The sequence below is a fragment of the Delphinus delphis genome, chromosome 1, assembly GCF_949987515.2.
Source record: "Delphinus delphis chromosome 1, mDelDel1.2, whole genome shotgun sequence".
Lineage (NCBI taxonomy): Eukaryota > Metazoa > Chordata > Mammalia > Artiodactyla > Delphinidae > Delphinus > Delphinus delphis.
The window spans coordinates 75,208,938-75,224,873 of record NC_082683.1 but is presented as its reverse complement, the minus strand read 5'-3'; the positions used below and the strand labels follow the sequence as shown (position 1 = coordinate 75,224,873).

The 15,936-nt window shown below is 41.0% G+C and overlaps 1 protein-coding gene across 1 annotated transcript in view; it reads left to right on the top strand.

Annotated features, from left to right (window-relative positions):
* Positions 1 to 10,355: 10,355 nt before the first annotated feature.
* COL24A1 (collagen type XXIV alpha 1 chain) overlaps positions 10,356 to 15,936 on the top strand; it is a 392,309-nt gene continuing 386,728 nt past the window's right edge. Inside the window, exon 1 of the mRNA XM_060024757.1 lies at positions 10,356 to 10,411. Within this exon, the coding sequence (XP_059880740.1) occupies positions 10,356 to 10,411 (56 nt within the window). The remainder of the gene's footprint in view (positions 10,412 to 15,936) is intronic.

Sequence of the window (15,936 nt, the reverse complement as noted above, 5' to 3'; positions counted from 1 at the left end):
GAAAAATTGTGTTCCACGAAACCGATCCCTGGTGCCAAAAAGGTTGGGGACCACTGTTTTAAAATGAGCAAAGTTTAAGCATTTATCTCTCAAATATTTTCTCAGTTTCAAAGGAATGATGGCCATTTACACTAGTATAAAAGACTCTTCTAGACTAGTGGATAGAGAAGAAAATTAGGCTAAGTCCAAATTCCTGAAAGATACTCTGTGATCTTTCCAGCCTCATCACTATATTGTAGCCATTCCAACTGCAGTTCCCTGATCATGTGCCAGAGCCTTTTGTACCTCAGGGCTGTTGCCTGCACTGCCACTTCCACGTGGCAGTCCAAGATTGGCTTGAACTTTCCTGTCTATTTGGCTGATACTCATTCTTAAAGACCTGAGCTTTACGTGTTCCCACTCACTCTCAATAGAATTGTGTACTATCTCCTTTGTGCCTCAGCTGCCCTATACCACCAGTTGATTTTACTTTCTTTTTTTCTATCATATATATCAGTTTGTTTTTTGTACTAGAGTCTTTCCCTAGCAGGTTATAAGCTCCTTAAGAGTAGTAATTATGCCATATATCTTCATGACCCCAGGTCTTAGAACATTGCCAGGAACATAGTAGGCATGCCACTCTTTATTCATTCATTCAATAAATATCTAAGCATGGAATTTTAATTAAGCCATAGTTATTCTGTCCAGGTACATGTGAATAAGAGTATTTACTCATTAAAAGATTTTACAGGCAATCAATAAGTATTGTGTTCAGTAACTAAGTCAAGAATGGTTGGACATATCATTAGCCTATCTGCATCACAGTTTTTTGTAATACTTGTTAAAAATTCATATTCCTGAATTCCACCTCAAACATAGAGGCTCTAGACATAAAATTCAGAAATTTGTAAAAAGCAACTCATGTGACTTATATACACACTAAAATTTGAGAATCGTTGGATTCCAAAGAGCACAGACTTCAGAATTTGATGGATCTGAGCCAGGGTTCCAGCTCTACTATTTATTAACTGTATGCCCTTGGAAAATAAACTCTCAGGGCCTCAGTTTTCTTACTTAGAAAATGAATATAATAATATCTCCTCATTGGGTGGTTGAGATAGTTGTAACATTAGATATGTTAAAGCACCTAGAACTGTGCCCATTACATAGAGGTGCTTGGGAATATCGGTTCCTTTCTTGTCTTCCTATCCCAGCTTCACTTTGCTCCTCCAGGTCTCTTCACCAATCAGAATACCTGAAAGTAAGCACCACACATGGCCCTTAGTCAGCCTCTGTGCAGAATCCAAATAATCTTGGCATCATCACAATAATTTTGAATATGATTGCTTGAACTCTATACACATGCTAAAATATTTATTTTGCTTTTTCATCTCATGGAACTAATCAGACTTCGATATGGGTTATATTAAATTTTTACTTTGGCAAAAATGGATATCCCCTTACTAAAGTATGCCAAGACTTTCAATCATGTGCCAGAAGCTGTAGACATTTGTTACTTCCCTACTAATTTGGGGGACTGGACTGGCAAATTAACTTTTCCTCCTCTTCCATGGAATAGCAAATATTTTTATGATCTTTCATAAATATTGCCATTATTGTTGCAAGAATCTTATTACAAAGTATGGAAAAGTTTCTTCCATTTCTATACCTCAAAAAACACTCTTACCATTAGTTTGTTTTGCCTTCTTTGAAAAAGTGTGGGACCTCTATTCACTTTGAAATTGTTGAAGAAGATCAAATAGATACGATTCAAAATTCCATATTGAATTTTCTCATGTTCTTAGTAAGCTGAGAGGAATTGAAACTGAAAGTGCTGATACAGAATCATGAGTAGGAGTTGCAGTTCTAATGAGTCGCTGCAGGCAGATAGCTATCCACAATCTGTTCTCATCTGACTTTTGATGACGTTATTGCATCACTCGTTTCTATAAATTACGTTCTCTGTAAGTCTGTAGCATTTTGTATGAGTGTTCATGTCAAATACACTAAAGATATGACATGAATTGTTGGGAAATTGTAGCGCTGATTTCAGATGGGGAACATAAACCTTATTATAAAAGAACCAAAAATATAACGAAACACGAGAGCAGCAAGACATTCTATTTGGCCCTTTAATACTTCCAAGTGTTAACTATTATTCAGATGTTCTAAAGGAAAAGTGTATATCATGTCCTGCCTTACGTTTGAAATTCAAAAACTTGATTTTTTCTCTACTGTGTTCTTTCCTCAGCCTCTTCACTCCTAAGTTACCTTCTAAATCAGATTCCATAGATACTCAAGCAAACATTTGTCAGTTGCCGTGCAACCTAATTGTGGATCCTCTGTAGTCCACTTCCATTCAGCCTATCCCTTTCATCAGTAAAATAACCTTTCCCCTTACACTACATGATTTTGAGAAAATTAATATCCAATTAGTAGAAAATTAGCCTTAGAAGTACTGAATATGAAAAACACTAAGTTTATTTCTGGACAGAGGCATGTAAACCTGTCATTTTATAATTTCAAATGTAAATTCTACCTGTCCTAGAAGACCATTCCAGTAGAGGGCTCCAGCTTGCTTTTACACATTATGGAGGAAAAATTACCAGAGGTTTTTGAAGATCAACTTGGCAACATGACATTTAAAATGCAGAGTTTTCTCCTGGCATGACTATTCAAGTCTGTATCTGACTACCTGTTTGGTTGTCCTAGAGTCCAGCTCAACTTATGGATCTGCCTTTCTCTGGCTACACAAACTCATTTTAATCCATGTATTATAGCTTTTAGCTTCTTCCCTAGCATATTCTCCAATGTTAGTTATTTTAAACCATCCGCATACTCCTCAGGAGTCCAGTCAGTCCAACTATCTCCTTCAATCTTGAAACTTTTATTAGTTTTTTTTCTGATTTATGTAAATAATACATGCTTATTGTAAAAAATAAAAATAGAAAAATAAAAAAGAAGAAAGGATAAAATTTAATCCATCATCACTAATTTCACCACCCAGAAATTATTTATGCTACTATTAATACTTTGGTATATTTCCCTTAAGTCTGTATTCTAGGATAAATAATATACACTGTACACACCCATATATTTTGTATTGTATATATTTTCTCATCCTACCTTGAAATATTTTAAGAATTTTGTGTTAGGAAATATCTTTCAAAACATTATTTTTTCATTGTTGCATGATGTTACATTATATGAACGTACCATAATTTGTTTATGTAGAAATAGAATCATACTGTGATGATCATCCTTATGCATATGTTTTCATGGGCGAATCTGATTATTATTTCTTCAGGATATATTTCTAGAATCAAAATCACTGATCAAAAAATATAGCTTTTAGAGTTTCTTAATCCATATTGGCAAATTTCCTCTAGTTTTACCTAATTTACCTTCCTCCAGCTGCTATAAAAGTACCAGCTTCAATCTACCTTTATCAATGTTGGATGTTATACTTTCTCTACAAATCCTTGTCATTTGCTTTTTTTTTTTTTAAAATGGAAGCTTAATTATTTTAACTTGCACTTTTGAATTGCGTTCATTAAATGTTTTAATATGTTTTGGGCCAACTTTATTGCATATTCCTTTTGCCCATTTTTCTACATTGCTATATTCATCTCTTTTCTTATTGATTATAAGAAATCTTCATGTATTAAAGGTCTTGATATTCTATTTAAAAAATGACCTAAACTCTTTGAAAGTATCAAGGTCATGAAGTGACCAACCATCCCAGATTTCCTCTCTCTGAGTGGCACTCCCAGGACATGGCACTTTCAGTGATGAAAGCGGGAAAGTTGGGTAAATAGAGATGAGTTGTTTCCATCTCCTGGCTATTGTAAATAGAGCTGCAATGAACATTTTGGTACATGACTCTTTTTGAATTATGGTTTTCTCAGGGTATGTGCCCAGTAGTGGGATTGCTGGGTCATATGGTAGCTCTATGTGTAGTTTTTCAAGGAACCTCCATACTGTTCTCCATAGTGGCTGTACCAATTCACATTCCCACCAGCAGTGCAAGAGTATTCCCTTTTCTCCACACCCTCTCCAGCATTTATTGTTTCTAGACTTTTTGATGATGGCCATTCTGACTGGTGTGAGATGATATCTCATTGTAGTTTTGATTTGCATTTCTCTAATGATTAATGATGTTGAGCATTCTTTCATGTGTTTGTTGGCAGTCTGTATATCTTCTTTGGAGAAATGTCTATTTAGGTCTTCTGCCTGTTTTTGGATTGGGTTGTTTGTTTTTCAGATGAATGGATAAAGAAGATGTGGCACATATATACAATGGAATATTACTCAGCCACAAAAAGAAACGAAATTGAGCTATTTGTAATGAGGTGGATGGACCTAGAGTCTGTCATACAGAGTGAAGTAAGTCAGAAAGAGAAAGACTAATACCGTATGCTAACACATATATATGGAATTTAAGAAAAAAACATGTCATGAAGAACCTAGGGGTAAGACAGGAATAAAGACACAGACCTACTAGAGAATGGACTTGAGGATATGGGGAAGGGGAAGGGTAAGCTGTGACAAAGTGGGAGAGTGGCATGGACATATATACACTACCAAACGTAAAATAGGTAGCTAGTGGGAAGCAGCCACATAGCACAGGGAGATCAGCTCAGTGCTTTGTGACCACCTTAGAGGAGTGAGATAGGGAGGGTGGGAGGGAGGGAAACGCAAGAGGGAAGAGATATGGGAACATATGTATACGTATAACTAATTCATTTTGTTATAAAGCAGAAACTAACACACCATTGTAAAGCAATTATACTCCAATAAAGATTAAAAAAAAAAAAATAGAGATGAGTTGGCCACCCTAACTGAGGAACTGTTCCAGATTAAAGGCGACTAAATGCAATTAAATGCAACATGGGATCTTGAAGCAGGGAAGATGAAGGTTTACTACAATGTAGGGAGAAAACTGGTGAAACTTGAATGGGTATGTAGATTAAAGAATAATACTGTATGAATATTAATTTCCTGATTTTGATAATTTAACTGTGTCTGTGGAAGAGAATAACCTTGTTTTTAGGAAATGCACATTTACGTGCTTAGGGGTGAAGTGGCATAATGTCTGAAAGTTACTTTCAAACAATTGGGAGAGAGAGAGACAAAGAGGGAGGAAATAATAAAGTCAACATGGTAAAGTGTTAGCATTTGGGGAACATAGGAGGAAGGGTATTTGGAAAGTTTTCATGCTATGTTTAGTAACTTTTTATAAGTCTATAATTATTTAAACATAAAATGCTTTATAAAAAGAGATTAATTGCTATGCACTACAAATATTTTCCCCAGTTTTCCATTTGTTTCTTCATTTGTTTATATTGGGTGACATTTGTATTTTTTTTTTATTTTACCACTTGAAAATTTTAAATCATACTTCTGTTTTTCTGAAAACCTACAAGTCCCAGAGAACAGGCATGTCTGTCTGATGACTTTTCTCCCTAGTTCTTAGAACAGTGTTTGAAACCTATTGCTGCCCAATAAATATTTGATAGATAAATTAATAAATGTAATCTTTCTCACTCTGAAGAAGATATATTTTTACATATAATTACTTCTAAATCTTCACAGAGTTAAATATTTTTATAAACCCATTAATGCATTGGAATTTACTTTGGTTGTACACCATGAGGTGGAGATAAATTTATTTTCCCCTAGTAGTTTCAGCATTATTTGTAAAACAGATCTTATTTGTGGAGTTTTGAAATGCCACCTTCATCATATACTGAATTTTATATCCTTATGAGGATCTGTAGCAGAAGGTTATATTCTATTTCAGTAGCCCCTTGTCCTGAAATGATTAGATCTTGAAAAGAAGGGAGGGAGGGAGAGAAAAGGACAGAGAGAGGAAGGAAAAATGGCAGAAAGAGGAATTATTGAGAACATCAACTTTATCCAGTCAGTCTGCATGAGTTTACATATTCATTACCAGTTTTGTGACCTCAGGCAATTTAACTAAACTTTTTCTCCTCCTCTGTATAAAATGGATAATAAGTAGTACCTACTTAACAGGATTGGTAGAAAATAAAATGAGTTAATATGTATATAAAATAATTAGAGCACTACTCATGCATAGTAAGCATTATGAAGGATTTGCTATATTATTAGTTTTTGAGTTCCTGTACTCTTATTTAATAATGCTGTGTGCTTTTCGTTCTTGCTCCTTTAGTTCTATATTGTTTCCTCCCACTTTCTGTAGTCTATGTCCTTGACTCTCTATTCTCCACTAAAATATTCACATCTTTGAAAACAGACTCTACCGTCAAGGCCTCAAATACCATTTTAGGCAGATAATGAAGAAGTCTAAAACTCTAGCTCTGGCCCTTCTCTTGAAGTCCAGCTTCTAACTCCAACAGATCTTTGGGTAGTTCCAAAACAGTGTCCTACCAAGATCTCAACATAGTATGTCTCAAACTGAGTTAGTTGTCTTCCTTTTGCCATTGGCCAATGGCATAATTTCTTAATCATTCAGACTTGAAATTTCATCTATATCTCTTCCCTTCCCAATCTAACCAGTTATCAGATCTTCCTGATTCCTTTTAATAACAATTCTCTCATTTAGCTTTTCTGTTGTTCCTACCATAGTTCACAGTACAAACATATTTCAATACCTACACCGAACTTTTCCTCCAGCCTTCTCTCTTTCCAATCTTAGCATCTGATGTTAAGATCAGTCTTCTTAAAATGGGAATTTGGAACATAATCATTTATGTTTAAAATTCTTTAATTATGTTTCCTATAGGCCATAGATTAAATTTAAACAATAGAATGTAATCTCCATGAGGGGAAGAATTTTCAAGCATTTTGTTCACTGATGTAATTGAGTGCCTAGAAGAGTTCCTGGCACATAGTCGGTGACACAATAAGTGTTTATTGAATGACTGAATGAACCCTTATCCTGGCATTCAGGGACTTCCATAGTTTGCCCTCGACCTCTCTTCTAATGCACGAACCTGTAACCCAAGCTGATGAATCTACTCCTTTCCCCTGAATATAATTCAGATATCTTCCTCTTGTTCAATTGCTATTAGTCTCCTACTCAACATTTCTAAGCATACTACCTTCTTTTAAAATATTTTATTTATTTATTTGTTTTTATTTTTGGCTGCATCGGGTCCTAATTGCAGGATCCTCGTTGCGGTATGTGGGATCTTTCATTGCGGCGTGCGGGCTTCTCTCTAGTTGTGGTGTGCAGCGTTTTCTCTCTCTAGTTGTGGCATGTGGGCTCTAGAGCATGTGGGCTCCATAGCTGAGGCCCACAGGCTAAGTAGTTGTGGCCTGCGGGCTTAGTTGCCCCGAAGCACGTGGATCCCAGTTCCCCAACCAGGGATCGTCCCCTGCACTGGAAGGCAGACTCTTCACCACTGGACCACCAGGGAAGTCCCTCTAAGCATACTGTCTTTCTCTTCTCCACCCATGTAAATCCTCTTCACTTTTCAAGGCCCAGCTAAATCCCATGGTCTTTGGTTAAGCTGTATTAAATAATTTTATCTATGCTGAACTCTACCATCCTAAAAAGTCTATATCACTTAAACGTTACATTGTTTATTTTTTTACTGGGCAAATGCCTCCTCTCCCACAATCAAATGTACTCTATTTGAGGGTATGCATACCCTTTGGATGCTTCTGCATGAAAAGGGCTCTAGTAACTCTAACTAGCAAATATTCTCTTCTTATATTCAAAGAACCTGAGATACATTTTAATGATAATTCCATTTCATACAGCTTTCAAATATTGATCAACATTGTGAACAGAAAAAAAAATATTTTTAATCCTTAAGTAATTGAAGAGGAAATGGAGACAGAAATTGGGTGAGTTACTTGAGATCTGCTTAATTCATAGTCTATTCTTTCCACCAAACCAAATTACTTGTCATTTTTTAGTTGACCAGTAGTCAAAAATAGATATACTGTAGGAATAGAATACTGTAGAAATTCTTCAGGTTAAGAATGAATATCTTCCCTTGATACTGGGTTTCTAGGAGGATTCCAGAAAGCCGTGGCTATATGTTACAAAAGTTGGGGGGGGGGGCAGGTAGTTACAGTGGCTGTTTGGCATGTGACACCTTAACTAAGTGATCAAAGTTAGCATCACTAGTCATAAAATACATCAACATTACGTATACTCAATACGATGCCCCGACAAAGGCACAACATCCCTTCAGTGGTATTTTAGCTGAAAATACAAAACCTGAATCGTGGGACTACATCACACAAATCCAAATTTAGGGACCTTTTACAAAATGACTGACCTGTGCTCTTCAAAACTGTCAAAATGATGAAAGATTAAAGAAGACAGGGAATTCCACAGAGGGCAGGAGACTAAGGAGATATGGCAATTTATTTAATATCTTTGTTAATTAATTAATTAACTAACTAAACAACAGTGCAGGATCCTAGATGAGATCCTGGACAAGACAATGGACATTTGGGAAAACTGACAAAATTTAAATAAGATCTATAGATTAGGTCTATAGATTAGGTATTGTATCAGTGTTAATTTCCTGGTTTTGATCATTGTACCATGGTTATGTAAGATATTAACATTAGAGGAAGTCAGATGAAGGCTATACAGGAATTCTCTTTACTTTTTTAGCAACTTTTATGTAAATCTACAATCATTTCAAGATGGAAAGTTGAAAAATTGAGGAAGAGGAAGATGGATTAAACTGTGTTCTTAGAGGAAAAAATCCTCCAGATTCCAAGGGCCACACCAGTCATTTCCATTCATTAATATGGTCACCTTAACTTTTATATTGTGTATGTAATGCGGGATGCCTTTCAGCCTGTGGAAGGGTCATTAGCTGTGGATGGTGCACAGTATAGACAAGGAAAACTTGGAGAAATGATATTCACTGGTATACAGCAGTCATTCATTAAACAGACATACCCAATACTATTTTAGGTGCTGAAAATACAACGATGAGCAAGATAATAGGTCCCTGGCCTTCTGGAATTTCCAGTCTTATTAATGAGAAGGATAAAAGCGGAATTTAATTTTTTTTTTTCTTCAAAGTAGACTTCTCAGTATGAAGAGGCTGTGGAGAGAATGGGGACTTACATCGAAAAAGACATTTATTACAAACATTGGAGAAGGTATTCAAATTGGTAAGGCCGAGGTGTGTTCCTATGCTTTTGTTGCATAACTGCAGACCATTAGTCCACGCTTGTAAGCAGGAGAAAGGCAGAGGGCAGAAAAGTGGATTACAGAAGAGAAAAATCAGTAGAAAGTAGTACGGGGACAGACTGAAAGGAAAGAATGAAGGGGAGGAAAGGAATTAATGAGAACTTTTTGCGGTCAATTAATAATACGACGTAGGCCACAAGCATAGCTGCAAAAAAAAGCAAGAGAGTCGGAGGACAGTGAAGGACTCCGCTGAGCTAAATGTGATTTCAGAAGGTGTGTGTGAAGAGGATAGAGAAAAGGGGAAATGGGAGACACTCAAGAGAGAAAACATGAAATTGGGGACTGCTGAAAAAGGAAACGGTACATGGACACTTGGAGGAAGGTTACTAGTCACCTACAAGCTTCGGGAATGTCGAGGGAGTACAGCGTGGGAAGCGAGAGGGTCGGAGCTGTGCCTGGGCGGCTGCGAGCGCGCCCCAGGCGCGGCGGGCCCAGGGGCTTGCGGACAGGGGCGCCCCAGTCGGGCGCGGGGTGGGGGGAAGGTTGCGGGGCGGAGGGGGAGGTGTGCACTACGTTTGGTGACGTCATTGCAAGTCAGTGAGCGGTGAAATTTAACACCGGCCGGATTTGCTTGGCTCCACTTCTTCCAGGGGAAGCAGCCGGCGTCAGTCAACGCCGAGCGCCTGCAGTTGCCACCGGTCCCCTCGCACGGACTAGATTTCCGAAGTGGGTGTGTGTACTTGTATGACAAATGTTCCAGCGCGGGTTGTTTCCAAGGACTTCCTCCCCCACTTCATCTCCTTCCCTCCCCCCACCCCTTTCTCCTCCCAGGCCCAAAGCAGAGGACTCCACTGGAGTCACGGAGTCGTCTTTGAACCGCAAGTGAACTCGAGGGCTGCACTCGCAGCCGAGCTCCCGCTTCTGCCGGCGCCCCGCCGCCTGCCCGTGAGGTCTCCTCGCCCGCCCTCCCAGGGCAGGACTCCCCCCGGACTTGTCTGTTACCGAGCTAGGGAGCTAGGGAGCCTAGCTGCCTACCCTCCGGGTGCTATTTCTTTCCTCCTTCCCATCTCCCCCCTCCCCTTGTGGTTATTGTTGAGGTTTTGGAGCATCGTTTTCATGTGATTTCCCCCCCCCCCTTTTTCATGGACAGTACCTGCACCCTTAGCAGTTCGGAGCTGGCTTCTGTTTTCCGTTAGCGCTTCGCCGTACGGACAAATGCATACAAATGCATTTAGGAGCCCGCAGGACAAGGCGTGGACAGGTCTCCCACACAGCAAAAACGTAAGTAGCCCACACGCCAGGGCAGGGGTTAGAGCACCCCCTCTCCCCACCCCCTGGATCCGCTGAGCCCGTTGGAGATCTGTGCACCAGCTCCCTGGCACTTTTTTGAAGTTGGGAGTCGCTGAACAGCCGTGGCATCCTCCTGTTGTCTCCTCAATTTGTAAAATACTGTGTTTGAAAGGAAGCCTCCTGCCAGTGGGTCTCTCAGACAGTTTATGCTAAAGAGATACTGCGGCTCTGGAGGAAAAGCTCGCTGGCTCGCGGCCCGACGCGGGCGGCCGTGGCTCCCGCAGCTCCGGAGCTGGACTCGGACGCCAGCCCAGGCTCTAGCTCCCGTCGCCCTCGCGCCCTCCTTCCCTTCTCCTCCCTCGGAGCCCTGGCTGAGGTCCTGTTTCCCTGCGGTGCTCCTCGGGGCGTGCACTCTGGGTATTGCTGGGGCGCTTAGGTGTCCCCAGGGCTCTGTGCGCGAAGCCTGGACCTGGGCACAGGCGTGAGGGCAGGGTTGCCGGGTAGGGGGAGAGTGTGCCCACAGAACCTCGGGCATCAGGGCCCTCCTGGACTCGTGGGACTCAGCGGCAGTCTCCTGTAGTTGTTAGGAGGCCAACAAGCGTGCTGCCCATCTGGGGCCCAGGCTGCGCCCTGGTCACTGGAGTGTCACTGCGGAAGGGGCTGGACGCGGGGAGGGGGCGGGGCTGCTGCTCCCGGGGAGTGTTCGCGTCGACCCTGGCTGGCACCCCACCTTCTCTTTGGGCGCTGTACCTGCTCCCACTGCCTCACTCGGAAAAGAGCGTACATTGGGGGTGGGGTGGGGCGCATGGCCTTGGCTGGCTGCCCTGGCCCCCCTGGAAGAGGTCATTGGGTTACGCAAGTTTGATTCTGGCCCCGGGGGCGGGAGGGACGAAAGCGACTGCAGTCGTTCTCTGCCACTAGGCTGCCCCTCGGGAGAGTAGGTAGGAGGAGGGCCGGGGGCAGAACTGACCGTGCAGCCAAGGGGAGGCGGGGTGCGGAGAAAGACCGCCTTGTGGCAGTGTTTGTGTGAACATGTGCTTCCCAGCCGCTTGCAGCTGAGCCTGGCTGGGGCTCGCGCCCTCTCTCCTCCGACTTCTGGAAGCCTGGGCAGGCAGCCGGCTTCCCCAGTGACAAGGATGCACATCCCCACGCGCCCACAGCGCGTGACTCAGTGAGCGGGAAAGCTCGTAACCTCAGCAACCGCGTGCGTGCGGCGAGGTGCCCAGCGCCCGGGAGACCTGACACTTCTCCACCAGGGTCCGAGAAGAGGCCAGACTCTGCCAGCCACCTGACCCAGAGCGGCTCGCGCCGGTCTCATTAGTTTCCCAAGCAGGTTTCTCGCCACTGTTCTCTGGTGAAGTCCCTTGCATGGACCCTCCCGGAAAGAGGGGAGGGGAGCGCAAGGTATCCTAAGGGACCTGGCGCATCTTCCCGAGGGTCTAGGGCGGGTGGAACGCTGGAATGAGGCTTGGGTACCCGCGGATCCAGAGCCACCAGGAGTGGCTGGGTGAGGTCCTCCGCGTCCTGTCCAGCCTCCGCCTCCATCCATGTGTCCTTCTTGCTCTCCCTGCCAGCTCCGGCCCTAGGGCTTTACCTTGGCCACTACTTGAGGCCCACGTTGCTAACATTCCCCATGGTAGTTGTGACCAACCTCTCAGATTAAAGCAGATCTTCAGCTCCTAGCCCCTGTCTTGTCTGGTTTACACTTCCCTTCCAGACGCTCCTAGAAAAGGCCCTGCATAAATTCTTGGGCAGTTTGGAGTTTGTAAATTGGGTCCAGATGACTGGGGGGAGGGAGGCAGAGAAACCAAACAGAATGGATTACATCGAGGAACTTCTGAGGAAAAATTAGACTATGTGGAATGGGGAAAATAAAATCCTTGTGGAGAGACATCAGGGTGGGTAGGGGATCCTGCGTGAAGGCTCTGGTCTCCCCTGCACTCCTAGATGGGCTCCCAGCCAGGGGCCTTGCAGCCTCCTGCGATATCCAGTTTGTTCCATGACAGTTCCCAGTGGGGGTGGGCTGCAGAAAATTAACGGTAATTCAAGATTACATCAGATCGCAGCCCCTCACAGCTCCAATCACATACATGCAAAGTAGGGAAAGGTAGTTACTGATTGAGCTGAGAAAATTGTTTCTTGAAAAAATCCAGTTTCTGTAAAGAATTAAGAGTTCTTCAGTTTGAAATTAATGCTACCGGCCTCCTAGGGAAAGGGACTTAGGAGAAGCAGCTGATTAGCTGATGATAATGTCAGGCCACTGAATTAAACCTTAGAGTGCCCCATGAAATCCCTGAGATTTTAACTTTCCACCATCCTTTTGTAACTTTCCACCATCCTTTTGTGGTGATGTTTTTTGTGAGAGCAGGAGCAGTTTTTTTTTTTTATTTTTTTTGCGGTACGCGGGCCTCTCACTGCTGTGGCCTCTCTTGTTGCAGAGCACAGGCTCCGGACGCACAGGCTCAGCGGTCACGGCTCACAGGCCTAGCCGCTCCGCAGCATGTGGGATCTTCCCGGACCGGGGCACGAACCCGTATCCCCTGCATCGGCAGGCGGACTCCCAACCACTGAGCCACCAGGGAAACCCAGAGCAGTTTTTTTTAAATCACAATTCTGATTGGTCACCCAGAAACATTTACAGTTTTAAAACTAGATCCTTAAAGACATTTTATTTCAAAGGGCTGCTTTTAGTTAGATTACCTAATGTGAATTTGTGGAATTAATAAAAAACAAAAATTAAAACCAAGAATCAGTGTTAGATAGATTGATTTAACATGTTGTCGGAAAGTCTCCCAGGCAGGCTATTATGGTCATTAAAGGGTTTCTGTAACCAAAGGGGGAAACAAAGTTTGGTATATAAACATCTATTTCCTAGCTAGCATGAAATTCTATTTTTAAAGTTGCTTAGTTATCTTTGCATTCAAATAAATGTTTAAAGTAAACTGATGTCTCAGGGAGAGGAATTGTAATTTATAGAAAGTAATTTTGAGTGTTATTTATACATTCTGCTTGGTAATCGGTGAAGCTGCAGGAGGATAATAAATTTTATTATGGGAATTTGAACAGCTGTACTAGTTTCCTTGCCATGCTTTGCAACTGTGACTTGTTTTAGAGTTTGTAATTCTGAGTAAGAAGTGAAGTAAAGACGATTTCATTTTCATTCTCATAAAAGGCTAACATTCTGCCATTCATTCACTCATCATTTACTCATTTATTCAGCAAATGTTTACTGAGCTCCAGTTAAGTGTCTAGCATGGTTCTAGGCAGAAGTGATACAATGATTGAGCAAGACAGAAGCCTAATTGCTGCCCTCCCAATGTGCCCAGTTTAGTATAGGAAACAGAAAATGAAACAACCAAGTATAACAAAATGAGATAAGGGTATACACAGAAGGACATCTAACAGTCTTGGTAGTTGGGAAAGGTCGGGAGGAGTACTACTGGAAGGAAAGGCTGACCAAAGGCAATGAAATCTAGAGTCAGACCTAAGTGGAAAAGGCATGGAGCTTTACAGACAGAGAGAAAAGTAAAAGGCTCAGAGGTGAGACAGCAAGTGCATTTGAGGGCCTGAAAGAAATGAAGTTGGTTGGAGCACACATTCTAGGGGAGAAGTGACTGGAGCTGGATCTGGAGAGAGAAACAGAGACTAGATCATGCAAAGCCGTTACTTTCTTAGCTGAATAAATGGAGGTTAGGATCACCTGGCTTTTTGATCTTGGGGTCAGTGTACAGGTGGAAAATGTCAGAGAAGTTACATATTTGTTGAAACTCAAGACCACCTGGTAGTCTCATTGACTGAAGATTGATACATTCATTCATTTAAAAATCTTTATTTAACAGTAGTGTATGCCAGAAACTTTGCTAAGCTAAGCAGTAATCAGTTTAACAATCTCTGTGGTACTGCAAGGAGAGACTATTTTAAGTGTATATTTCTTCCCTGCTACTGACTGGACTCTAGGCATTTTGATCACTTGAAGTCCTCAAGCATTTTTATCTCCTTTGCATTTCATGAGTTGCCTGTATGCTTGGAATTTAACCAAAAGTTCTAGTATGTTTCGCACTAGATTAGTTATACAGGTACCTATTGAGTTGAATTCATTGTGTATAAGTTTTTGACAACACTTTACTCCCTACTGCTAGGATAAGAACCGTTTTTCAGTTATTTTGGGAACAAAGTACAGAAATTTTACTATTACTGGATCTTAGCAGCTAGTAAAGAGCAAAATCTGTAAAGCTGTCATGACTTAGAGAATTTTTTGGCTTGTAAACGCAGTGTGATGGAAATTGTTGAAATTCTTGACGTATATTACATGTATGTTTTTCAGATTAGTCTACTTTTTCCAATTGGTTTAAACGAAAATCGCCAATTCAGTAAAAAAAAAAAAGTTTCTTATTCACAAATTGAACCTGTGTAGGAATGAGCATCAGTAACTTGAGGACATATATCATAAAACCTGAAAGTCTCATGGGTGCCCTAAACAAAAAGATGCCTGAAATTCCCCTGAAGTAACTTAAACCCTTCAGATAAAGAGAAAGTTGAATAGCTCTAAGAATTATTTAGGGAAGATGCCTGGGATGGATATTAGTTCCTTAAATATTCTCAGTATGGTCTTTAGATATCTATTTCCTGCTTGATCCCCTCGAGGCCTTCACCCTTCACGTGTCTGGTCATGTTTTGACTGTGGCTTATGTCAAACTGAAAATGTGGCTAGCAGACCAGACACACAGAGTATTTCACATTTTGTTATATATCCTCAGTAATATTATGGGTTATATTTGCTGAACATTTATTGAATGTTTCTTACCATATTGTTAACTTCTTTCAGACCTGGTCTGATTTTGTTAACTGTCTGAGTATATGTACTTCTGTTACTTTATATTAATGACACATGGTCCAGACGTACAAAAAAATGAACAAAAACAGGCATGGTTTGAATATTTGAAAAATATTTGTATTTAATACACTAACTAGACTTTTTATTAGGGTACACTAAATGTATGAACAAATTAGCAAAGTAGACTATTTTAGGTTACTTAATTAAAAAAGAATTGGCCAGAACTGTATGAGGACCTTTCCCCAGCTGTGGTTAAACGACATGCCCTTTATATATAGTGATTTATACAACATCTTGCTAAGAACGTAGCTTGATTTTTGTCCTCTAATGCCAGTATATTACTAGAATTCTGCCATACACACAAATTTGGTGGTTTTATATTTGGAATTCAAAATATAAAATTTATATTATGTCATCACATAATAGATGAGTCAGCTAAGACTCAGAAACTTGAAATAACCCACCCAAGGTCACAGAATGAGTTTGAAATAGAACCAGGATTAGCCTTTTGACTCCTAGTCTAGTGTTATTTTCTTATTAACCATGTTGTTTTCTCTGTAACAACTTAATAGTTTTAATTTTAACTTATTTAAGGACTCCAGCATGTCTAGCATGATATGCACAGCACAACAGTGGAGAAGCCCAAAGCACAGCTGCTACCCTTGAGAACTCTATCATCTGC